Below are 26,969 nucleotides of genomic sequence, written 5' to 3' on the forward strand. Positions count from 1 at the left end.
GTTTAAAGTGATTTTATTGAATGTAGTTTTTATTGCACTACCTCAAAGGCCCTAAATGTATTAGAGGAACCCAAAATAAACAGCTCTTGACAATAAAAGGTTTTTTAGGGTATTTTACACTTGCTGTAACAATAAGAATACTCTTTATCATCAACGCTTTCTTGGACTGACCTATTTAATAGTTAACAGTTTTACAGTAGTCATCTACAAGTTTGAAATCTATTGCAGTTTCTGACCTCATCACAGTATCAGTCCATGTATCCATTTAAAAACAAAGGTTTTGAGATGTTTTGTTTACAAAATTGCTGGTTGAATTTAACAAAACTTGGCTAAGCAAGTGGACATATCTGCTTATAAGCAGAAGCTCTGAAACTGTACATCTTGATAAGATATGGACAGTCACACTGTGCTATTGTTTCACACTCTAAACATCATGCTTCCTGTGTCACATGTCACTGGCTGTGTAGCAGGAAGGTTAGGACGCAAAGACAGAAGTTAAACTCAAAACAGCTTTATTGCTAAATGAACAAAAACTAAAATACAGAATAGAATAATTCAATCAAGGTAGAAACAGGAACTAATGAACTAGGTTTACTTGGTAGGACACATGAACAGCAGAACACACAGCAAGAGGCACACTGTCTAGAGGAAGAACAGAACATGAAACTAAATGAGACTGAGGCCATACATGAACATATAGGAAGATGAGGGAACAGGCAAGAGGTGGGAGTACAGACACTTATCCCAGGCTAATGAAATAAGAGAAACAAAACAGAACACAAAGCACAAGGGATGGCAAATTAAAACAGGAAATGACTAACATTAATACCTAGACTATGACATATGAGCTTGACACAAAGACAGAAAGTTAAGGAAACACAGAAAAGGCAGAACCAGACAGATACACAAGGTAAGCAAGAAAACGCAGCAATAAATAAACCTGTCCTGCAAATATATTGTTACAGTGTAGCAATAACAAAAGAAAAGTACACAGTATGAATCAGTGATGTTGATTTCAACCACTTGCAACAGTGCTCAAATTCAGTTTAGTACAAACAGTAGTTTCTGGTGGGTTGATTATTTCTATTTGCAATTATGTAATATGTATTTGATTTTAGGCCAAAAAATGTCTCAGATTAAAAGACTACTCTACTTACAGTTACAACATTTGTTATATTAGTTTCCACAGAATACAAATGCATAAGATACTCAGACCTTCTCATGGTAATTCAGTGTAAGCTGTGCAAATGTAAAACATGATTAGTGAATAAAAACAAGAGATACGTGTCATCTAAGTGTTATTTTCACACGCACAGAGATGTGAAATGTCAGTAGATCAAAGTTGACACTACACATTGCAAGAAGTAGAACTTCTCATTTCAACCATCAGAACAGAGTTGTCTGGATAGTCCATCATTTGTGGGACAGCAGAGACTTCAGCTTTTTCAGTTTTCTTTTTCTTCCAAGCAAAGTAGATGAAAATCCCAATTAATAAGAGAATTCCCATCACTGCTCTCAAACCACATAAAAGTAAGGAGTTATCTGTTCAGAGACACAAATATCACATTAAATTAGAGCTTTGACCAGGTTCACTTATGTATAACTGAGTTACCATTGGAGTAAGTGATACTACTAGAGGATTGATTCCTTACCTAGAGGAGTGTCAGAGACTTTTATAGGGCCCATTGTTGGTTTAATACACAGGGTATTTTTGGTTGCAAGCACCCACTTTGTAATGTGTGTCCCATCAGATAAAGTGCAGTTAATGAATATGAATCCTGAGGAATTCATTTGCTGTTTCAATAATTTATAACAAATGTAAAACTCATAACTCTTAAGATATTTTTGCATCATGTTCTTACTCACCACAAGTGCATATCCTTTGTTCTTTGCAGACACTATTGACATGATTTCTCACTGAGCAGACCAGATGTCCTGAGACGTGCTGTTTCAGAATAATGTTGTTACTCTTATTATTTCCAGAAAGGAGCTCAGCATCTGTCAGTGTGCGTCCATCCAGACTCCAGCTGTACTGAGGACTGTCCCCTCCCTCAGAGGAGCAGGACACCCTCATCTCTCCCTGGGACAGACACTCAGAGACCAGCAGGACAGAGGACACAGGAGCTGAGAGAAACACACACAGATGAGTTTTGATATTATATGTCAGAACTGTTCATTCTTAATAGTATATAAGGAAGAGAATTGTAGCCACAAAATACAGTTAAATTTAGAATTTTCAATTAAATATTCAAATTCAGTCTAATCTAATCTAATTTTATTAATAGCAACAAATCACAACAACAGTTGCCTCAAGCTGTTTATGTTGTAAAGTAAAGGACCATCTATACCACACAGAATATGAGATATATTATATAAGATGATATGTTATGTAGATTACCCAAAATAATGTTACATTTACAGGGCTTAACACATTTATTAGGCTACCATCTAATGCAACGTTTATACCACACCTGCCTTAAATAAACATTATTGATGATTAGCAAATATATTTTTTATGTTTCTATGATTTTTCATGCACCAATATTTATTAGCCCTTTAATCCAAATTATATTTTAAACACTATAAAGTATTTATCTATAAAGTTTAAAATGTTTGATGTTTTTATACATTTGTTAAGCACTATATATAATAATTGTAGTCATTTCTTGAAATGGAAAAAATTACCTTGAAAGATCAACTTGAAAGTCCGCTGGCCTGATGATTTTCCATCTGAATCAAAGGTCTTAAGGCTATAATTACCACTGTCATTGCTGCTCAGGTTATTGAGCCTAAATGTTCCATTACTGGGAATAATGGTAGACCTGTTTCCTATCATATTAACCTGATTATTTTTCACATCTAATATTTTTAAAGAATTCTTTAATAATTGGTATCTAGGTAATTCTGAGGTGCTGTCCATCAGCTGGATGTCCACAGCTCCTCCCAAAGCTCCATAACACTGAGCTCCATCCTGTCTGCCATCACAGTAAGTTTCCACACCTGCAAATTCAAAAAATATTTTTGTAAAAAAAACAACAACAATAAAAAAGATATTAAGCAGCACTGAAGCAATTAAAAAATAATTCTGAATATTTCACTCACAGTGGGTTAATTGGTTATAACGTGTAAAAACAAGGTATTATACCTGGCATTGTGTCTTATATGTCACAGGTAATAGAGGCACCAGTACACGGTCACTGCAAACATGGTCACTACAAACTTTGCAACAAACTTGCAACGTTACAGTAGTAAAGTCCAAAATTTAGAGATATCTTAACGACTAAATATACCATATTTTCAGATCATAAGGCACACTGGATTATAAGGTGCACTGTCCCCGAACGGGTCTGTTTTCATACATAAGGCAGATAAGCGTCAGATAAGTCAATTTTGCTCAACTCATTCTTCTTGCTTCTTCCATTTCCGTACCATTGATTCATGAATGTTGAATCTTCTTTCAGCTGCTCTATTCCTGTGTTGTTGCAGTATATTAATGACTAACCTTTATTGTGGATGGGTTATCTCAGTTGTTCTCCTGACTGAAGTTTGGTCTGTTTATAGCATCCTGCCATGCGATTGCATTTGTCCGAATACCATCGGGAACCCTCACGTTAACTTTTATTGAGTGGAAAAAAGTTAGCATTCGTCCTCTAGCTTCACTGTGTTTATGTTGTGCTAACGTAGCTGTGTCACTAGCGATCATGTAGCAAATCATTATATACCAACCAGCCCAACTTTAGTAACCCTACAAAAGTCACTGCTGTTTAGTTTTCTGTCTTCATCTATGTTGGAAGTGAGAGCAGTCCCTAGTTTTATACTTGAAAGGTTTCACATCATTACTCTATGTAATAATACCAGCGACAGGCCTACATCTGTAATTAGAATCATATGAGACAAACACAATATGAGTTTATAATAGTGTCAAATTGAAGGCTTCAACTTGATAGCTATGTTTCGTCTTTTTACTACTGCTATTTGCAATTCATTTTATTTTTTATAAAATTTTTGTCCCTAGTTTTATACTTTGAATTTTGATTTATTGTATTATTTCATTATTTGATCAATTCATGGAGTCCTTTAAAGCTTTGCATTATTTCACAAATGTTTGTAAAAGTGGGCTGTATGGTGCTTGATTTAATATGCCTGCGGCAATGTAACCGAAAACACCTGAATTCAAATATTAAGAGATGCCTTTGTCTATATACACCATTTATATAGTGTACATTACCAGTGTTGGTCAAGTTACTTGAAAAAAGTAATCAGTAGCTAATTACTGATTACTTCCCCCCAAAAGTAATCCCATTACTTTACTGATTACTTATTTTCAAAAGTAATTAATTACTTAGTTACTTTTTAAAAACACAATTTACAACCTGAATAGGTGATAAAGCGATAGATCTTTCAGCCCAATTCTACTTTTTCTACATAATCCATCATTCAAAATGTAACCAAATGGAAAAGTCTCTTTTTAAAACTTGTTTTATTAGTTTTAATCTTTTAACTTTATGCATCTAGCAAAAATTTAATTATATGCAACATTCTCTGACTGGAAGTTACTGCCCATCTCTGTACATTACAAACGTCACTGCTGTTTAGTTTCTCTCTTCATTTATGTCGGAAGTGATAGCAGAGCTGTACGTCTTAATTTGTTTACGAAATCTTTCAGTCAGAACATGGTATATCCTGTTTAGGTGGAAACTAGCGAGCTAACTCCCTGCTAACTTCTAACTCCATTAAATTTAATAAATTCTGTTTTCATGGATGCCTCGATTTTGAACTTAATTGTTACACCTGGTAAAGCAGCAATGCTGATCATTATATTAAAGATGAAAGCATTTAGAAGGTTTTTAACTCCCAGTGATGGCCCAGAGTTCATTTATCTTTAGGACCTGAACAGACTCCGTGAGGCTCCTGACTATGTTATCCATAATGCTCCGACAGCAGTGCGGCTTCGTAGCTTACCAAAGTCGTACTAAAAATCTTTTTGACAGATTTTTGAGAACGGTTTATCACATAAAATTGGTTCGAGGTCAGTAAGCACAACCAGAATTCATACATGAGGCGCACCGGATTATAAAGCGCACTGCTGATTTTTGAGAAAATGTAAGCATTCTAAATGTGCCTTATAGTGCAGAAAATAGAGTACTACTAAAGCAATTTGGTAAGTAAACAGTGTATAATATGTCACCTATGACAACTACAATTACGAAATCATGGCAATAAAATTTTGAATAAACCAAGCTACTTTTTGTACCTTACGAAATTTTAATTTAAAGTTTTAACATTTAGTTGGAAAAGTAAACATCCTTAGATGTGGGAAAAAGAAAATAGGTAAAAAGATTCCATTATGAGGTAATTCCATTTCAACCACAAAAACTACAAGAAGAAGAAGTTGAAGAAGAAGTTGGTTTTGTGCAGCAAGGATGAACAAAAACTGCCTAAATTCTAAAAATGAATGCACAAAGTAAAGAATTTCTCCATTTATCTGCAGCTATATTTTTTCCAGTTAAAAACTTTAAAAAATATATCACTCAACACTACTGCATCATACCGCTACTGTAACTGATGAACACATTAGTCATGTTGGAAATCTGTATTTGCCAACATGACTATAACTCAGCACTGCTTGTTTTTACCTTAAGTGCATACTGTAAATAAGCTGAACTTATAAACAAATAAAAGACAAGAGATCCTTTGGCTGTTTTCAAGTAGTCAAATGTACTAACACATGCCATGGCTTCAAAACACACTGTTGATATATAAGATTTTTACATTATAAAAGTGTTGCATCTCAAAAGCTGAAAAACTCACCCTGAGCAACTCCCAGTAGAACAATCATCAATCCAAGCACAGCTTCCATCTTTTCTCACTGTTCAATGCGTGCTGGTACAGTTTTCAGCTGTCCGAGTGATTCCTTACATGTGATAAGTGTAAATAGTAATCATCCACAAACATCAGTGGAGATTGTAGCAAAGAGAGCTTTCATTTAATATCCAGGCAACTTTAAATCCAAGGAAAACTTATAATGAATTTTATTTTTGTATAAATTTATCATAAGTGTAGCTCAACCTTTAAGCTGCAGAACACTAAAGATAATATTATCATCGATTCAGTGACAACACTTATTACCCCAGCTGCTGCATATTTCAAACAATTAAATACAGCTCACCACAGATATGATGCAATAATAGCATCATCAGTAATATAAAATAATAATATGATATCAGCATCACCTACACAAACACAGCTTCTGTGTTTCTTCTCCATTCAGCCTATTCAGCAGGCAGCTTTCAGACAAACTCTTCTACTTTACCAAGATGTAAAAAGGCACAACCTACACTGACCATGTTTCCTGTTGGTGGAAGAACGTGTGAACACTGACCAGGCAGGATGTGACTACAATAGAGCTGCAAAGAGAGACAAAAGAAAGAAGCTGCCTACCAATTTAATGAAAAACAGTCAATTATTTTTACCTGTCAAACCTTGAAACACTTTCACAGGCATTAATGATTGTTGTGTTTTTCAGTGGTTTTGAAATGTACCAAATTTCTGTGTGTCGAGGTCTCATGTTAGGTTTCGCCATAAAAGGAGACATCAATGTCATTGCACAGCAACTGTTACCATCACTGCACACAGAAAGAAGTGAAACACAAAAAAAGTGTCACCATTCAAATCACAAATATGCATGTAGCTTTTATTACACAGAGCCTCTCAATAACTCTTCTTGGTTATATTGTGCTCCTGCTCTATGTTTATGTCTATGTTTAAAATGTAGACTGATGAGCACAGGGTACACAATGCCTTTTGATGTTTTATTTTTTTGCTTTTAATTTTTAATAAAAATAGTTTAGGCAATGTGGGTGCGTTCAAACTATTACATCTGTATATGATACAGTATTTTGAGGAAAATAGATGCTGAAAGAAGAAATCCAAAGCAGAATATGTGTGTGGAGATTGAAATATAATCTCTGATATTATATATTAGTTGCCTGGGCAGATCAGGAAAACCACAGCTTTTTCATCTTCTTTTGTTTGCTCCCTCTAGAGGTCACCACGGTAGATTATCAACTTCTGCAGGCTTTCTGTTTTCCTCCTGCCTGGCAGCTCGATATTCAGCACCCTCGATTACACCTCTCCAGTATTTAAAAACCTCACCACATGTCTAAACCCTCTCAGACTTGCTTCTCTAACTTTGTCTCCAAAATCCTCAACCTGAGCTGTTCCCTCTGATATACTTATTTTGAGTCTTGTACATTCGGGTTACTACCATTGAAGATCTTAACATCCAGATCCAAACCATAAATCATAGCATGTCTCACTCTTCTTGCTATTCTTCTGTCACCCCTGACTCACTCAACAAAAACATAGTTAAGCCAAACTGGGTTTGAAATGTAACATTTGATTTTAAAACCTGAACACTGAATTCATAATGGAATCAGCTCAATTTTTAGATAATGGCGCCCTCCAGTGATTAAGAATTATACAGCTTCAAAGCATTTTTGCACTGATGTTTACAGGAATATCATAAAAACAATGCTTTCCCATATTCTGTCATCAATCTGAAATTGGGAAATTACACTTATTAAGTTTTGCCAGATTATTTGTTCTGAATTATTGCAGTGACATATTTGTAGGTGGCATCCTCACAGGGGTCAGGTAGGTTTGAAGTGTGTGTAACAGCTTAACTAAATTGATATTACAGTTTTTATTGATTGCATTTGCACAATTCTCACAGCAGAAATGTTATTCTCACCACTCTTAATACAGTTCTGAAATCAGTAACACATTAATCATTCTCATCATTTTCACACACTGCTGTTGTTTCTGCACATACTTCACCTCTAAGATATTTGTTACTGTTCTGTTACAGGTTGCTGTTAACACGGCCCCTGACACAAGTGATATGTGTTTGACATATTACCATATTTGACATGATGCAACGTTCACCATTTATCCAGATTTGTGACTGGCACCAGCCACCCCAACCCTAACCTGCCTGTGGGATTCGTGTGTGAACTTCCCCATCGAGCAAACAGAAATTAAACAAAGGCAGGTCACAGAGTAAGTCTGGTCATGTCCGCAGTTCTTATCACTTACTTTTTCCTTTCCGTCACATCATCTTAAGTAACAAACACAATGCATCGCATTATTAGGATAAGCTAATTAGGTAAGTTCAATTAAACTAATATTTAGATGTTCTTTAGTGTTGTTGTCAGATCTCTGTGTTTTACTCACAGACTTATATAAATTTTGCATATAATTTATTTACTTCAACTGATACAAACAGATCCAGAAAAAATATGTTTGTTTTAAATAAATATTTAAATTCTTTTTGTTTTTGTTTTGCTTCCTTCCGGAGTAACTGTGGACCTTGAACTGACGGGCAGCAGCTCAGAAATATTTAGATACCAGATGTTAAAGGATCAATTCAAAGTATTCACTAGGAGAAACAAAACAGTTTTTCTTAATATGATAAAAACTGAGCTCTCTTTATTCCCAATAATACAAGGCAGCTTTATTGTGCTGTACAAACTTGGGTGTCAAAACAGGGAAACAGAACATATAAACTGGGATGGACGGAGTAATCTAACTAATCAAGAAATGGGAGAGAAGGGAAACACAGCTGGTACTAATTACACAGACCAGACGGGGAACAGAGGCTGAACATAGAGCAGAACAGTCAAAATAAAACAGGAAGTACATGACAGACACAGAGACCCACACTAGATACTGAACAGAGAGAACACTGAGTACAGGGACAGGAGTGACATGAGACACTACTGACTGGGGAACAAGACAAACAGGAGGACAGAACTAAACATAGACTAAACATGGGGGCACCAGAACAAAACTTAAAAAACTAGAATTACCAGAGCAAAGAAAGACTAGAGTGCTTAAACAGAAACCAAAACACTAGTAATCATAAACCATGAAGTCACAGATTAATAATAATAATAATAAAATAAATCCAAACTCTGGGTTACTGACCCAGGACTGGACAGTCATGGTTTGGCCTCCCCAAAACTTGCAACTCACCATTATTTAAGCAGTGTAGGATCATCTTGAAAGAACAGCAGAAATCACAGCCAACTTTCAAAGAAGAGCGTCGAATGTCCTTGAAGAACCCTGGATAACTATTCCTGAAAGCTACTTAAAGAAATTACAAGAAGATTTACTTAACAGAGTTCATACTGTGTTGAAGAATAATGGTGGTCATATCTGATATTAAGCTGCTAGAATTTCACTAAAAAGAGCCAGAGAGAACGAGGGAGAGATTCAATAAAGATTTTCAGTCCAGAGTATATTATTTGATATATTCTACAAATGAACAAATATTACAGTGTAGCTGTACGTAAGGAAAATATATGAAAGCCTGTATTTTCACATAACATCTTTGGTAGAGAAAGAAGAAGCGTTATCTACTTTGTTGCGATCGTGGTTCAAGAGTTGGGAGTTCGTCTTGTAACCGGAAGGTTGCCGGTTCGAGCCGCGGCTCAGACAGTCTTGGTCGTATGTCCTTGGGCAAGACACTTCACCTGTTGCCTACTGGTGGTGGTCAGAGGGTCTGGTTCTCCTCTGTCGGTGCGCCCCAAGGCGGCTGTGGCTGCATTGTAGCTTGCCATCACCAGTGTGTGAATGGGTGGATGACTGAACGTGTAAAGCGCTTTGGGGTCCTTAGGGACCAAGTAAAGCGCTATACAAATACAGGCCATTTTACTTTGTGACATTTTTATAAAGTTCTCTTTAAGAACACTATTTACACATTAATTCCTAAAATCTATATGCCCTAGATCAGGTTAACAGTTTAATTTTTATATGTAAATATGCCACAGATGTTTTCTGATGACAAGCAGAAAAAAGGAGAGACTACACCACTCTAACCATGCTGACAGTTTCTTTGTATCTAGTTTTTCATCTTCAGCTTCAACATGACTGTAGAAGCAGAGTTAAGCTGCATAAATCTTATTCTGAGTTTTTGTATTTTGATGATATTTGAATTGAGACTGAGCTTGTAATACAGTGTCAAAGATCTTCTTACCTAAAGGGTTCTGTGGTAAACTGGCTCTGAGCTAATTGAAAATACAATTAAGTTGACAAGATGCAGATCACGTAACTTCCCTAAATGACAGAATATAATCAATATTGTTATTGTGATCTCTATGATAAAAAATCAACACAGTCTGAGATTCAAATATATGATGCTGGCAGGTTTTATTGTGTAATGTTTCTTGAGATGACATACATTATGAAGTAATGTTACATAAATTTGAACTAAACTGTTGTAAACATACCACAGCAGATTTGATGATTCATACATGAACATGCTTTTCAGCATACTTTATTGACACTTTTACTCTCTCACGGTTGCTGTCACAAACACATGGCTGCAGCTCTACAGCTGCCAGCCACACACATCACCACCAACAGCAATGACAACAGTTATAACACAGACTTTAAGCTGGTGAAGGGTGATTGCGGATGCTGTTCAGGTGCTCCCTCTCCTGCAGTGACACCACTTACCACAACCCACCACAACCGTACTTAAATAAGTTAGGAAATTATTTTTGTTTCGACTGTAAAATTTATTATGCAGATATCAAAGAAAAAATACAACTACAAAACTTTAATATAACGTGTTCTCTTCTTCTGTAACTGAAAAGTCAGCTGTGGGCATTCAGATCTTTTATCAATGACCAAAACTTTTTCTGCACTGAATTTTTTACAAAGTGTAATGATTTTAAATGTAATTATTTAAAAATAGTGTGGAAAACAGTCACAGTAGTAGTGTAACAGTAAATGCAGAGGTTCCCTAACAACAGAACCATTTTGCACAATACAGTGAAAATAAGATAAATTAATAAATCAATAAGCATGATCCTTGATGGTTTATATTTGTACGATGGGAAATCACATTAACTGAAAGACCTCTAGGCATCTTGGCATCACCTCCTCCGTCCATGGACTTTGGGTGATGCAGTCTATATAAAAGTAGTGACCGCTTAAATTATCGTGCATATTTTGGATGTTAGCATAAACAAAACCATCTCCTGTTGTTTCAGTCTGGCAAGTTCATTTTGAAAACTTGATTAACTCCAGCTCTGCTATTTTCTCCCTTTGCTTCACCTGCCACAACACCAACATTAGCATAGACTTCTTGGCCATCTCCATTCTCTGCAGAGCAGCAAATAGAGTCAGTGAATGATTAAAGAATTTTTCATGTTCTATGAAACTGTTTGCTAATAGTCAAAAAATGTCACTGTATGGAAAAAGTTCGTTTTACCACAAAGATGCAAAAATGATTTGCATTTTACATAGATAAATAAATAAATAAAACATGACTTTTAACATTCTTTTGGGAGCTTTAAGCTTTACAAAGCTGGGCAAAATTGCTTTCAAACACTTTGTGTTAAAGGTAGTTGGTTAACAATACTTGCATATTTAACTGACACATAACAGATATCAATAAACTCTTAGCAAGAATAAAAAAAAAAACTATTTAAAAGTGCTCAATTATTCTGTTTATCTTCTTAAAAAATGCAAAAAAGAGCGACCTGAGTAATGGGAGAAAGAAAAAAAAGATGTTTGTTACCGTTTTGTTTTAGGCGTTTGTCGTTTTTCTTTTTCTCTGAGCAGATGATAACTGCACCCAGAGCCATGAAAATTACCAGAGCTGAGAGTCCACCACCAATCAATGACAAATTGCATGTTTCAAAGATAAAAGACAACAAAAGATGAAAAAACTGATTTCATTGGATCTACTTAGTTTTCACTTACTAATCCATCATGATTCATCTCTGATGGCAGTTTCTTGTTCCTTACCCACAGAACTCTTTGCTGGTTCAGTACACACAGTGTTATTAGTTTTATGCACACACTCTGATATCTGTGTCCTGATGACTGAAGTGCAGTTAATGAAAATAAAGCCTATGAGCAAAGAAACCCACGTAATTTGCTAAAGATATACAAAGTGAGCATATCAATTGCTGAGTGATTATCAGATATTATTTACAAAGACCTCACTCACCAGAGGTAGATATCCTCTCTTCTTTGAAGACATCACTGACGTTATTACTGACTGAGCAGACCAGATGTCCTGAGACGTGCTGTTTCAGAGTGATGATGTTAGTCTCATTATTTCCAGAAAGGAGCTCAGCATCTGTCAGTGTGCGTCCATCCAGAGTCCAGCTGTACTGAGGACTGTCCCCTCCCTCAGAGGAGCAGGACGCCCTCATCTCTCCCTGGGACAGACACTCAGAGACCAGCAGGACAGAGGACACAGGAGCTGAGAGAAACACACAGATCAATTCTGATACCGTGACAGGATTTTGGTCTCCAATGAATAACTGGGAAAGCAAAAAAATATATCTGAAAATTGTCCACGGGAACTTGTGGATTTTAGTTTGTAGTCCCTGCCAGAAGGACTGTGGTTACATTTTCTGACGATTGTCAGTTTAAGTCCATTAATGTAAAGCTTTTATTTGTGAACAGATACGTATTATACAGGTCTGTGACTGAAACATAGTTTGGGGTAAGTTAGCAGCTCTAGTTTCCTTGTGCAGATATTCATCAAGATGAAAATTTACAAAACCTAGCTGGAAAATTGCAATTTTCCAAACGACAAAACAAATGTCTGAATTGTATTTGGCTGCTGTAGCGTTTAGACTCTGCAGCTGTGCATGTTGCCTTACCACACCATCATCAAATGTTTTAAGTAGCCTGTACTTTTCTACAAGAAAAAAAGTAAAAATGTCTGGTATGAAATAGAACAGTTGTTTAATGAGGTAATTTGTCATAGTTGTATTTACTTATATGTGTTTACTGCATATTCAATGATCTCAGAATGGCACATTAATGTTTAAAGAAAAGCAGGCCAAGCAAGCTGGAAAAATTTGTCTTTTGTTGTTGTTGTTCTTTTTGTTCCAAACTTATTTTATGGACTGTACTAGATTCCGTGGCTGCAAAACATCTCATTGTTATAAGATTAGGTATTAAGCAAGTTTTGTAGCTCACCATGAGAAACTCCGAACAACATCAACAACAGTCCAGCTACAGCTTCCATGTCTGCTCAGTGTTCAGCCTTTGTTGATACAGTCTGCAGCTTTCAAAGTTTTTTACTCAGAAACAGGCGTGTGTGTGCTGGTCTGAACAGGCTCCAGTGTGCCCTGTTAGCGATTAGCCTCAGAGAAGAATTCTTAAAAATTTTGGTGTCAGGTTTCATTGATGTTGTACTTAACAACTTCTTTTCTTTTGTTTGTTTGTTTCTTTTTTTGGCCCCACAAACACAAATAAATATAGACAATTAGGGGGAAAAGATTTCGGAATTATTTATAAAGGTTTCATTTTCGCTTCATATCATTGGTTGCACTGGATTACTTTTTGATAATCAACACATTTTTAAATAGTCTGACTTTATGTCTTCACTGAGGCGACACGGTTACGCAACTTATTTATAACTGACTGCATTCATGTTATATTTTCGCTTTCTGTTCATGATGTTGAAAATACTTGTTTAAAACCAAAAGTATTTTATGTTCAATATCAGAAGTACTGTACTGTATATTAGTGTGAAATGTGGGGCACATCTTAGGGGCTCATGTAAGGCAGCCCACACTTAGGCCATGTCCACACTAATACGTTGTCATTTGAAAACACATCTTTTCTTTCTCCATTTTGGCGTTTCAGACAAAAGCACCATTTTCAAATTTATCGGGGCTAGTGTGGACGTAGCCTTAGAGCAGGGGTCACTAACAGGCGGACCGGGGTCCGAGTCCGGACCCAGACGCCATCCTATGTGGACCCGGACCTATAGTTAACAAAATATTAAATTATATTTAATTTTGATGGGGCGATTCAATTTTAAGCGGTAACATTACATTGTATTAGACCAGGGAACATACAAACCAAGCGAGTGCGCGTTAAGCCACCCACGTGACACTACTTAGCCAATCAAATCTGTGCATTCAAGGCGATCGCAACGCTGAATGCAGACACAGACAGACAGAGGAAAGAGACGGTGAGAGGCGAATGACAAGCGAGGCGATAAACGATACAGGGAGACAAGACGTGAGGTGGAGTCACAAGAGGTAAAACAACTATGGCGCTTTCAAAAAAGAGAAAATAGAACTTTCAAGACTGAATGGACCGACGCATATATGTTCATTCCTCCAGCCGCAAGCAGCAAACCAGTGTGTCTCATATGTTCAGAAACCGTGGCACTGATTAAAAGTGGCAATGTCAAACGCCACTATGAGGCAAAGCACAAAGCCTTTGAACAATCATACCCACCCAAGTCTGAACTCAGGTCCCAGAAAATTAGCAGTCTCAGAGCCCAATATGATCAATCCACAAGGATCTTAACCAGTTCTTTCACCGCCCAACAACGTGCTCCTGACACGGAGGACGTGTCCCGGACCTCTGCTTGAGAAGATTTTCTCCAACTGGACCTCCTCAAATTTTAGTTTAATACCCCTGCCTTAGAGTGTGGAAATACTACTATATGTACAATTGGCCCCACTGTGGAACCCTCTCTGCTTATTATGGGCAGCCCACACTACGTGCTGCCCAACTGGGGCCCATATTTCTTCATAATTCAGGAAAAAACTGGAGGACCCGGCCCATGACTGCGAAGGCCGGGTCCTCTGGTGGACGCAGCTTCAGAATTTGGACACCCCCGGCCTGTTTCCGGCCGGACAATAATAACAGTGACATTTAACTTATTTTATTTGATAAATAAACACTGTAAGATTCAAGTTTTTTGTGTATATGTATACCACTCCCACCCCCCAACCCCCAACAGCCCTTTTGAATGTCTCCCTAATTCTGAGGTCTCAAAGTTGGTAAGTATGTGCTAGGCTTGGCCCACATCAGTCTAAAATTGTATGTAACCATGAATAACCTGTCCACCAGGAGAGACTGGACAGTATAGATGTAAAACAAATATGCCAGAAGTTTATCTCAGCTAACGAAAGGAGAAGGCATGTGTTTGGCTGCTTCACATAGTGGACATTGAGTTGTTGTGTGGGGCACCAGTAGTCCATGTCTGTTGCTGTAACAGTAGTTCATGTTTAGAATAAAAAATCCCAGCTCACAGATTTGATAGAGGCAGTAGTTTACCTAAAATGTTGCATAATTTTTCTGAGAGATCTTTTACTTTGTGGTAATCTTATATGAGTAGTTTTGTATAAGAGATGTTGGTGTACTATAATATGAAGTAATGTTGTTAAGTCCTTAAAGTCATATTCTTTTATTGTCATGATTGTATTTGAAACTATTTTTATTTTTGAATACCTGATTTATATGGAATATGGCCGAGGTAAACTAAAGTCTAAAATACTTAGTCATTTGTTTAATAGTAATTTAACATTATATAATTCACATATAAAACTATGAATTGTGATTTTAAATGGTTTAAAAGCATGTAGAATAGCATATGTAGGCAAGTATATTTCTCCTCTTTGTATTAAGAAGCAAAGACAAAAAAAAAAAAAAGAAACATGGCAGGGTTCGGTGGCTGAATCATCTGTCCCCACCCCCCACCAATGCCAAAACCAAATCTTCGACCTTGCGCTGATATATAACATGTAAATATATATTAATGATATGCCACATGTAAAAAGCTGAAAAAACTGCATGAATGAGGAAAGGAGAATGATAAAGAGCGCAGTGGACACTGATTAGCCCAAAGAAGGTGAGTAAGAAGATGATTGGACTAGAGTAAAGATGACGGTATTGAGACTGACAGCGTGGGAAAGTGGCAGTGAGGTAGAGAACAGAGAAGCAGGCAAATGAGTGACTACAGATCTTCCCTAGTGAACTCACACATAACGTTCATTACAATCTATTTAGTGACTGTCTTTAATATCACGGTTGCTACAGGTTTCAAATAATTAAACCCAGTTCACCACAAAGGACAACTAATAGTATCACCTACACAAACACAGTTTCTGTGTTTCTTCACTATTCAGCCTCTTGTGACTGAGCAGGCAGCTTTTAAGTAAACCTTGTACTTTACTAAGACACAAATAGGCAAAACCTCTGACCATGTTTCCTGTTTTAGTGATCAGCTTCTAAATAAGAATGTGTGAACTCAGACCAGGCAGGATGTGACTACAATACAACTGCAGAGACTGAGAAGACAGACTGCAGTCATTAATTTAGTAATACTAAAACTCTAAAACTCCTAAACCAATTTTGTAATTTTATTCAAGATTCAATTCAGGATTTTTCACGTACATAGTTATACAAGTATAACACGAAGTGAAATGTGACCTGATACGCTCCTCGACTGTGCAAAATATATAGAGAAAAACATTATATACAGTAAGTAAATAGATATATACAAAGATGACATTATGTGCAATATTGTCCAACTTATTATGCTTTTTCATCGACACTTGATATTTACAGCTAAATTAAATTAACAAGTTAAAGGGGATTTTTAAGCACTTTGAAGTACACAAAAATTACCAAAAAAGTGTGTAATTAAGCCACAATTGTTTTTAATTTAAGAAATATAAATAACAGATTCCGTCAAACCTTGAAACACCTTCACAGACATTATTTCTTGTTGTTTTGCTCAGTTTTGAAGTGTTGTCTGAAGTTCTGTTCGTTGATGTTATATGTCAGGTAAAACCGTCATTGTGCACAGAAGGAAACACAGTGAAGCAATAGTAAGTGCTACTACACAAACCACAAGCACACATGCAGGTTTTAAAATGAAAAGCCTCATTTTTATTCTTTTATTTATTTTTGTTATATTCTACTGTGTCACTACATTTAACTCTGGATGAACACAGACTGCAGCACATATTTTAATGAATTCATTTTTTAATAAAAGCAGTTTGTACAATGTTTGTAACCTGTGTTCATGATTACATTTATATACAATGCAGTATATGGAGAAAATGAGATACTAAAATAAGAGGACAGAAACAGAAGATGAGGTTTACCCTCTGATGTTTTATTATAAACTGTCTGGGCAGGTCAGGAATACCTCTTCTTCCATCTGGTACTTTTAGGGGCCATCCCAGCAGTCCGTCTTCCTATCCCCAGTATCCTCTCCTATCATATCAGCTCTCTGCATGTCCAACATGACAACCATGTTGTCTCCAAACTGCTCAACCTGAGCTGTGCCTCTAATATACTAATTTCTACTCTTGTCCATCCTGGTTGCTCCCAATGAAAATGAACTAACATTATAAACGAAACCATGAACTAAAAATATAGATCTATAGATGACATTCAAAGGTAAACAGAAGGTAGAATGTGAACAGAAGATTATTGAGCTTGAACACCAAACTCACCATTACCCACAATGAACCTAAAGCCCCATTGAACAAAATTAATTTGAAAAATGAGTAAAACCCCAAAACATCATAAAGCTCACAACCCTGGGTAAATCACATGGGTGACTTGGGATTACTCTGTCTCCACCTCTATCTCCCCTCTTTGACAACTTGCTTTCCTTGCTGTTGTGTGAGACTGACATCAGTAAACTTTATTTCCTGGTCATCTTCTTCCTCGGCAGAGAAGCAAGAGGAATAAAGTAACATAAGTGAGTCATTAAAATAATCGTTTGAGTTCTAAACAGAAGTTTACCATCATTTCTTCAGTAGACTGAAAATTGTGAAATCGTTTAACTGATTCTGACCAAAATGCGCACAAAAAAAAAGACTTTTAATTTTGCTCACTTCTGGCTTTTTTGATGTATCAACAAACTTTTGGCAAAGAATAAAAATTGTTTATTTAAAAAACAGCAAACAGAAAAATTGTTATATGTAATTATAAAAAGAACAAAGTTTTTTTTACCTTCCTGTTTTGTAGGTTTGTTTTTTTTGTTTCTTTCTCCGAGAACAGATGACTGCTACACCCACAACTAAGAAAATTATCAGTGCTAAGAGAACACCACCCATCAGTGTTAAAATTCCTGCTCCTAAAATAAATGAAATTTAAAAAAAAAACAAGTCAACATGTGTTTTTATGGCAAAACACAAGGAGAAAATAAAGACAATTACATCAATAAATTCATTGCATTAAAGTTTTAATTATTAATGTGCCATCAGTGATTATTATTGTCCAACTGATTAATATGCAATCAATGAAAATGAAGCTTATAGCCCATAAATAAATTATTTATGAAAGGTGTACAAATTGACCATTTTGGTCGCTAACTTCCCAAGGGCAAGTCAGAGCAGAGACATATTCACACTACAGTAGCAGTACAAATATCTAAAAAAGACCAGTTTCTGTCTTTTCTCAAGCTCTCGAGACTACTACCATGAGCTGGATGACTGGGAACCTACACTGACTGAATTGCTGATTCAGTATTAGATATTATTTACAAAGACCTCACTCACCACAGGTAGATATCCTCTCTTCTTTGGAGACATTACTGACGTTGTTCCTGACTGAGCAGACCAGATGTCCTGAGACGTGCTGTTTCAAAGTGATGATGTTAGTCTCATTATTTCCAGAAAGGAGCTCAGCATCTGTCAGTGTGCGTCCATTTAGAGTCCAGCTGTACTGAGGACTGTCCCCTCCCTCAGAGGAGCAGGACACCCTCCTCTCTCCCTGGGACAGACACTCAGAGACCAGCAGGACAGAGGACACAGAAGCTGAGAGAAACACACACAGATGAGTTTAGATTTTAAATCAGAATCTCTGTCTTTTTCTATAGTCTCTAAAAGGAAACAAGGAAAGAACAAAATACATGTATTTGATATTTTGTGATATATTATTTAGTTTGCCAACAGAACAGAAAAAATACCTTGAATAAACAACTGTAAAATACGCTCGTCTGATCTTCTTCCATCTGAATCAAAGGCTTGAAGAGTATAATTATCACTGTCACTCCTGCTCAAGTTATTGATCCTAAATGTCCCATTACTGAGGAAAAGATACCTATGTTCTGTGGTTTTAAAACTGATCATATTCTTTTTCACATTAAATATGTTTAATGAATCCTTCAACAATTGGTATTCAAGTATTTCCGAAATGCTGCCCAGATGGATGTCCACAGTTCCTCCCAAAGCTCCATAGCACTTAGTTTCATCCTGGCTGCCATCACAGTAAGTTCCCATACCTGCCAATGCAAAGTAAACGGAAGAAAAATTGACACAATTTTGAGTGTTTAGTACCTACAAGAACTACAGTTTTTCTTTTCATTTAGCATTTGCACATGTTTAACAAAAACAGAAATTGCGGTTTTCTGTTTACTGTTTGCTAAAGTGTACACTATGCAATCAAGCATTTACGAGAGGACCCAAGTGCAGAGGCTTGGCGATAGTAACAATAACAAACAAGAAATCATGAACAATTAACTTTAACTTTACAATAGCTTAAAAAATATACAATAAAGAATAAGTTACAATAACTTGCCTTCAACTTTTCCATTGTCTTTAACATCCAGCGTGAAATGAATGTTTTTCTCTTGAACTCCATCTGAATTAAAGACCTCAATGCTGTATTGACCTGAATCATTCCTCCTCAGGTTTGTGATCTTGAGTGTCCCGTTCTTGATTATAAATGTTAGTCTGTTGTTAAATTCCTTGTCTGTTGTTATTTTTTCTTTCTTTATATTGAACACAGTTATGTTCCCCTTGGGAAGCACCTTCAAACACTTCATTTCACTGCCACTAGCATCAGTCATCACTTGGATATACACAGTTCCTTTAAGAAGAGGAGAGCATGGGCATGTGTTCGTCCTGAGGTCACATGTAGTCTCATCAATTGGAACGAGAGCTGGAAAAACACATTTAATAGAACATGAGCTGAAATTATTCAGACAACAAATGGAAATGATTGCCTTCATTACTGGCAAATTTTCTACTATAATACTTCTTCTTCACTGCCTAAAGTACTCATTTAGTGCAGCTAACACTAATCAGTGACAACGTTTAAAATTTCAGTGTCCCTTTAAACTTTAAAGTTAAAGATTAAATAATGAATATGGATCCCAGCCCATGTGTGGTGAAAAGAACTGGAAATGCCCATAGATAGACAAATTCTAAATCAAGAAATATCCCATTTGTTGTCTTCAAGAATTTGGAAAAATTAAGCAACATGAAACATTTATATCTATCTGTGTAGTTTTTTTTGTTTTGTTTGTTTTCATCTTCTACCCTTTGTTGCACAGGGGTTGTGTACTGTGTTTTTCTGTTTTACTCCAACAAGATGGCTATATTTCTGATTAACTTTATAATAATTTCAAAAATATACAATAAAGAATAAGTTATATAACTTGCCTTTAACATCCAGCGTGAAATGAATGTTTTTCTCTTGGACTCCATTTGAATTAAAGACCTCAATGCTGTATTGACCTGAATCATTCCTCCTCAGGTTTGTGATCTTGAGTGTCCCGTTCTTGATTATAAACTGTAGTCTGTTGTTCAATTCCTTGTCTGTTGTTATTTTTTCTTTCTTTATATTGAACACAGTTATGTTCACCATGGGAAGCACCTTCAAACACTTCATTTCACTGCCACTAGCATCAGTCATCACTTGGATATACACAGTTCCTTTAAGAAGAGGAAAGCATGGGCATGTATTCGTCCTGAGGTCACATGTAGTCTCATCAACTGAAACGTGAGCTGGAAAAGATGCATTCACATGAACATGAGCTGAAATTATTCACACTACAAATACTAATACTTGGCTTCTTTATGAAGATGATCTTACCATGAATTCCCCCTGCCACAAGCACAATGATAAGAAACTGCTCCATGCTCTTCATTAAGCCACGTTGTGATTTTAATCTTTAAAAATTACTGTAGACAATGATGAACAAAGCTGGGTATAAATCAGTATAACGTATATACTGTTGTTTACTGTTTTAGACAGTATTTTTTCAGCATACCTTTACATACATATCTTACTTTTCTATCGCTGCTCTAATTGCATCGGCAAAACTAAGTCTCTAGACAACACTGTAGGGTGACACTTTCACAGCATATCAATGCAAGTATAAAAAAGTATATGTCACGTATTCTTGACATATCCTTTTGAGAAAGAACAGGCAACATGTGCGGTGACAAGTTAATTCACAAATAGTTCAGAACTTGCTGTGGGGAGAGCTGTACTGCTGTACTGCACACCCTGTAAAGAGCACTCTTTACATGGTGTGCAGGAGGGATGCCTTTTTATGTTTGTATGTTTGGATGAGTTTTCTTTCTGAAAGGAAAGGAGATAAACAGTATAGAACAAATAAAATGTAAATAACCAAGGAAAAACCAGCTTGTTAAAATGCTGCAAATCATTGCCACAAAATGGAACTATGAAGTAATGTTTTCCAGAAAATATTAAAACATTGAATCCTCATATCTATCAAAGCAGGCTGAATTCAATATAAAAATGTAGATGCACGACTCACAAGTATTCAAACTTGCCTACAGTATTTGTGTAAAGAAGACAAATTTAGGTATTCTAAATGTATGCATCTGTAATATGCCTTGAATCTTTATTGTAAATGTAATTAAATTAAAAATTGCAGACATGTTAAAGCAAACATTACAATTTTGTAATTACTTTTAATTTTTAATTGAAAAATAGGTTGAATATTTTGTACTTTATTAAAAAAATAAAAACATTTAATTTCTTACTTACATCAGTAAACAGCTGGAGTGATGGTTAAACATTAACAGAAGAAGAATTACCATCAAGGAAATAAGGATAAACATGATTCACTTCCAAATTAATGAATGCCTACATCAGCACAGGCTGAGGCAGTAACCCACTTACGAGCGCTCAACTGGAACCAGGCACAACTCATCTGTGAGAAAGACACCCACGCATGGGTACTTCCTGCATCACAGAGCAGAGATAGAAGCTAGCACTCTGAGAGAGGTGCAGTGAAACTGTTCGAGTGGTACAGGGCTACTTTGAACTAACAGACCAGTCACACACACACACACATATATATATATATATATATATATATATATATATATATATATATATATATATATATCAGCATGTGCTGACCACTCAGTGCATTTTATCGACAACTTTAATATTTTTTGGGAACGCAGGCATCTGTTCAAAGCAAATGGATTTAATTTTAACAAGTCAGGGGTGAAACTGTTCACCTCCAACTTGTTTTATTCCATACGTCATCCATCCGTGCTTGGTGCCAAGGCTGAGATAAACGAGGAGTTATCTCATAAAGAGGAACAAACAGTACTCCAAGAACAGACAAAGCCCAGCAGAAACCTTGAGGAGGAGCTCCATTTGCCCCCACCCGGGAAGATCCTCAGAAAGGAGAGACATCCATGGCATCTGAGGAAGAGCCTCAGAAAGGAGAGACATCTAAGGCAAGAAGAGGGGTCCCTATTTGCCTCCAACTCTCTCAACAACACCAACGACCAGGACAAGGGACCACGACCTTCCCCAGTCCCCCAAACCCCTGACAGGCCATCACCCTCCTCCCCCTCCCTTTCTCCCTCCTCCCCACACCTGAAATTCACTGAGGAGATGATGGAGCGGGTCAATGCTGGGCTCAGATCTACCCCCCGTCCCAATCCCTTTTTGTCCCCCATAAACCCCCCACCAGAGCGGCCAAAGGTTCGCCATCGAGCCCCCATCGATTGCTCTGTTAAGCCCCCACCCTTAACAGAGCAATCGAAGTCACATTGCCCAGCCTCGCCCCCCTTAGTTCCTCTTCATGCCCTGTCTCCGCAGTCTGATATGTGATATGTGAAGGGTCCGGGCTGTGAGGATTATGGCAGTGATGACTTTTCCCAGGAGAAGCTGGGACCCTGTTTACTAGAAGGTTTTAAAATTTCTGTACTTTTAGGTGACAGGAGACATGTGGCCTGGTCAAAACACAGAGAGCTGCACTCTAAAAGATCTTTAAACATAGTAAACATACCTTGTGTGCCACAGACTGCTCCCAAACACGAGGGGACAAGTAATACCTCTAAAACACTTAAGTTGGCTTTATTAAACATTAGATCTCTAGCTGGGAAAACATTTTTAATTAATGATTTAATCACTGAGCACAGCCTTGATTTTATGTTTTTAACTGAAACTTGGTTGGACCAAAGTAACAGTGGAGCTGTTCTCATCGAGACGACCCCTCCTAACTACAGTTTTATCAGTGAGGTCAGGGCGAGCAGGAGAGGAGGAGGGGTTGCTGTCTTATTTAATGAATCATTTCAATGTAAGCAGCTATCTCCTGGAAGTTTTCAGTCTTTTGAATATGTGGCTTTACAGCTGAAGGCCCCATCCAAAGTTGTGTTTCTTAATGTTTACAGGCCTCCCAAATACTGCACAGACTTTTTTAATGACCTCAGTGAACTGCTGTCTGTGATCTGTGTTGATTTTGACTGTGTAATTATTGCTGGGGATTTTAACATTCATGTGGACAACCCTCAGGACAAAGGGACTAAAGACCTGAGTAACACTCTGGGCAACTTTGGGCTGACTCAGCATGTAACAGAGGCCACACATAATAGAGGACACAGTCTTGACCTACTGATCTCCAAAGGCCTGAGCATTTCAAAGGTTACTGTGTCTGATGTGGGCCTGTCTGATCATTACTGTGTTTTCTTTGAAAGTAAAATCTCAGCCCACACAAATATATCAACAACAGTGATCACAAAACGGTGTATAACTGAACACAGTAGTGCAATTTTTAACCAGGTCTTCCCATTAACACCTGACCTGCCCAGAGGGTCAGTCAATGAGCTCGTCAATAGCTTCAATGCTAACATGTTAAATGTAATGGACACTATTGCTCCCATTAAGGTGAAGGTTATCTCTGGAAGGAAAAAGTCTCCATGGAGAAACTCCACACTGGTGAAAAATGAAAAAAGAGAGTGTAGGAAAGCTGAGCGCAGATGGAGAAAAACAAACCTCCAGGTTCATTATGACATCTATAAAGAGAAACTTCACAATTATAATTTACAACTGAGGAATGCAAGGAGGTCCTACTTCTCTGACATCATCACTAAAAACAGCCATAATGCTCGGGTCTTATTTTCTACAGTTGACAGGCTAACAAACCCTCCTGTGTCAGTGGCAGCTGAACTTCATTCGACCATGGCCTGCAATGACTTTGCCAAATTCTTCACTGAAAAAATCCAAAAAATTAGACAAGCAATTGGTACATCAACAGCAGATCCAGGATATGTACTGTGTCCACCAAAAAACTGTTTAAACACCATGAAACAGTTTCAACCTATTAACAGCAAAGACCTGGAGGACATCTTAGGTCAACTGAACTCCTCCTCCGGCTGTTTAGATGTCCTGCCAACAAGTTTTTTCAAAAAGGTCTCAAAGACTTTAGAGTCAGACCTGTTACAGATCGTCAACTTTTCTTTATTATCAGGTGTGTTTCCAGAATCACTAAAAACTGCTGTAATCAAACCTATACTGAAAAAGGACAATCTTGACAAGACACAAATGAACAACTACAGGCCGATCTCAAATCTCCCGTTTTTAAGTAAGATCATTGAAAAAGCAGTTTCCCAACAGCTCAGTTACTTCTTAAAACAGAATAATTGCTACGATGCCTTCCAGTCAGGTTTTAGACAGAACCACAGCACTGAAACCGCTCTGACCAAAGTGTTTAATGACATATGTCTGAATACAGACAGTGGAAAAATGTCAGTCCTAGTTTTACTGGATCTCAGTGCAGCATTTGATACAGTTGACCACAACATATTACTCAAACGACTGGAGAACTGGACAGGTCTTTCAGGAACTGTACTAAACTGGTTCAAAACATACGTAGAAAACAGGAAATACTTTGTATCAATAGGTAACTTCACATCTGAGCAGACAAGTATCACATGTGGAGTTCCCCAAGGTTCCATCTTGGGACCCCTTCTGTTTAACATCTACATGCTCCCACTGGCACAGATTATAAACAACAACAAAATAAACTATCACAACTATGCAGATGACACACAAATATATATCACAATGTCACCAGGAGACCGAGGCCCTGTACAGGCTCTTGGTAAATGCATTGAGGAAATCAATGACTGGTTGTGCCACAATTTTCTCCAGCTAAACAAAAACAAAACTGAGGTAATAGTCTTTGGCACCAAAGAAAAACGATTACAGGTCACCAGAGAACTTCAATCTATACATCTAAAAACCACAAACCAGGCGAGAAATTTGGGTGTAGTGATGGATGCAGACCTAAACTTAGAAAAACACATTAAGACAATAACAAAGTCAGCTTACTATCACCTCAAGAATATATCAAGGATAAAAGATCTGATGTCTCAACAGGACCTGGAAAAACTAGTCCATGCATTCATCTTTAGTAGGCTTGATTACTGTAACAGCATCTTTACAGGTCTACCTAAAAAATCAGTCAGACAACTACAGCTCATTCAGAACTCTGCTGCTCGAGTCCTCACTAAGACCAAAAAAGTGGACCACATCAGTCCAGCTCTGAGGTCCTTACACTGGCTGCCTGTCCGTCAGAGGATAGACTTTAAAGTTCTGATGCTGGCCTATAAAGCTCTGAATGGTTTAGGACCAAAATACATCAATGACCTCCTGACCCAGTATGAACCATCCAGATCCCTCAGGTCATCTGGATCCGGTCTTTTATCAGTTCCCAGAGTCAGAACCAGACACGGAGAAGCTGCATTCAGCTTTTATGCTCCTTATATCTGGAACAAACTCCCAGAAAGCCTCAGATCAGCTGAAACACTCAGTTTATTTAAATCCAGGTTGAAGACTCACCTGTTCTCAGCTGCATTTGAATAAAGCACCAAATCCACACTTTAAGCTTAAATTTCAAAACTTACATTTAACTACTGATTTTATCTACTGTTCTGATTTTATCTGTTTTGATTTTATATACTGTTGTTTGTTTGTTTGTTTGTTAATTAGTTAGTTAGTTTATTTGCTTGTTTTATTCAATTTTAAATCATGCTTTTTATTTGTTCTTGTTTCTAATGTCTCTGTAAAGCACTTTGAATCACCTTGTTGTTGAATTGTGCTATACAAATAAACTTGCCTTGCCTTGCCTTGCCTTGCCTACACTATGCCGGCCACTTGGTTATGGCGTTCCATGTATGCCTTGCCTGCTAGCATCTTGCACCCTGCTGTTATGTGCTGGATTGTCTCTGGGGCATCTTTACACAGCCTGCACCTGGGGTCTTGCCTGGTGTGATAGACCCCAGCCTCTATGGATCTTGTACTCAGAGCTTGTTCTTGTGCTGCCATGCCATGCCAAGCTGGACTGAAAGACAGCACAGAGGCACTAATGTATATATATATATATATATATATATATATATATATATGATTAAATTGCTGCTTATATTGCACCTTACAGCATATATAACTTTTATACAACTGTATATATCTCTGTAACTTTAAAATAAAAGATAAAAGTAATTTTAATGTAAAAATCTACATACTGCCAATGGAGAGATGCCAAACTGTCTTTCATTGTACTTGTAGTTGTCCATGCTAGCAATAACAGCTTCCTGTGACTGCGTAGGTTTGCTGACACAGCTGTTAATGGTGCAGCAGCTGCTGTAGTCACGATAGCTAGCATGTTGGTTAATTTGACACCTTTTGATGCATTTATTTCTATTTTTTTCTCTTTCTTTCTTAGCTTTTCAGCTCCACTTTTTCGCTTTTTTTTACCCATCTTTATTCTCTACTCCTACCACACTAAACTGTGTTCAGCATAGTGCATGAATGCACATGGAAGGGACTGGTTGCATTTGATTGGGTATTGCATTTGCTCATGAAAATAATGGACAGCAGCCCTTAATGACAGCTGTAGCCTGTATAATTACATCAACGCAGAGAAAAAATTATTGACCCATCAGCCCACAAGTGCATCAGCCCACCTGGAAAATGCCTGGTATGCTTGTTATGGTCCTGGATCTTTGACCCAGGGTTTAAGGTTTGTTTGACGTTATTCATTAATGGAACTATGAGATACGTATGTTTAGTTTCTAAGGGACTTCGAGTTTTGCATGCTTATGTTTCAGGTT

General features: G+C 37.1%; 2 protein-coding genes across 2 annotated transcripts; both read right to left on the bottom strand.

Annotated features, from left to right (window-relative positions):
- Window positions 1-522: 522 nt before the first annotated feature.
- On the bottom strand, window positions 523-13,083 carry LOC309687388 (uncharacterized protein). The gene is made up of 7 exons (XM_082502332.1): window positions 13,012-13,083; window positions 12,026-12,283; window positions 9,037-9,147; window positions 2,686-3,000; window positions 1,867-2,124; window positions 1,653-1,778; window positions 523-1,542 (listed from the first exon to the last, which is right to left on the bottom strand). The coding sequence occupies exons 1-7, from the start codon at window positions 13,058-13,060 to the stop codon at window positions 1,349-1,351; spliced, it is 1,311 nt and encodes a 436-aa protein (XP_082358458.1). The 5' UTR covers window positions 13,061-13,083; the 3' UTR covers window positions 523-1,348.
- A 6,280-nt stretch (window positions 13,084-19,363) lies between these two features.
- LOC309689244 (uncharacterized protein) lies at window positions 19,364-20,964 on the bottom strand (the record flags this gene model as incomplete). Its single annotated transcript, XM_082505535.1, has 3 exons — window positions 20,677-20,964; window positions 20,244-20,588; window positions 19,364-19,740 (listed from the first exon to the last, which is right to left on the bottom strand). The coding sequence occupies exons 1-3, from the start codon at window positions 20,729-20,731 to the stop codon at window positions 19,364-19,366; spliced, it is 777 nt and encodes a 258-aa protein (XP_082361661.1). The 5' UTR covers window positions 20,732-20,964.
- Window positions 20,965-26,969: the final 6,005 nt, after the last annotated feature.

Source organism: Aulonocara stuartgranti (assembly GCF_965226115.1).
Source record: "Aulonocara stuartgranti genome assembly, chromosome: 2".
NCBI lineage: Eukaryota > Metazoa > Chordata > Actinopteri > Cichliformes > Cichlidae > Aulonocara > Aulonocara stuartgranti.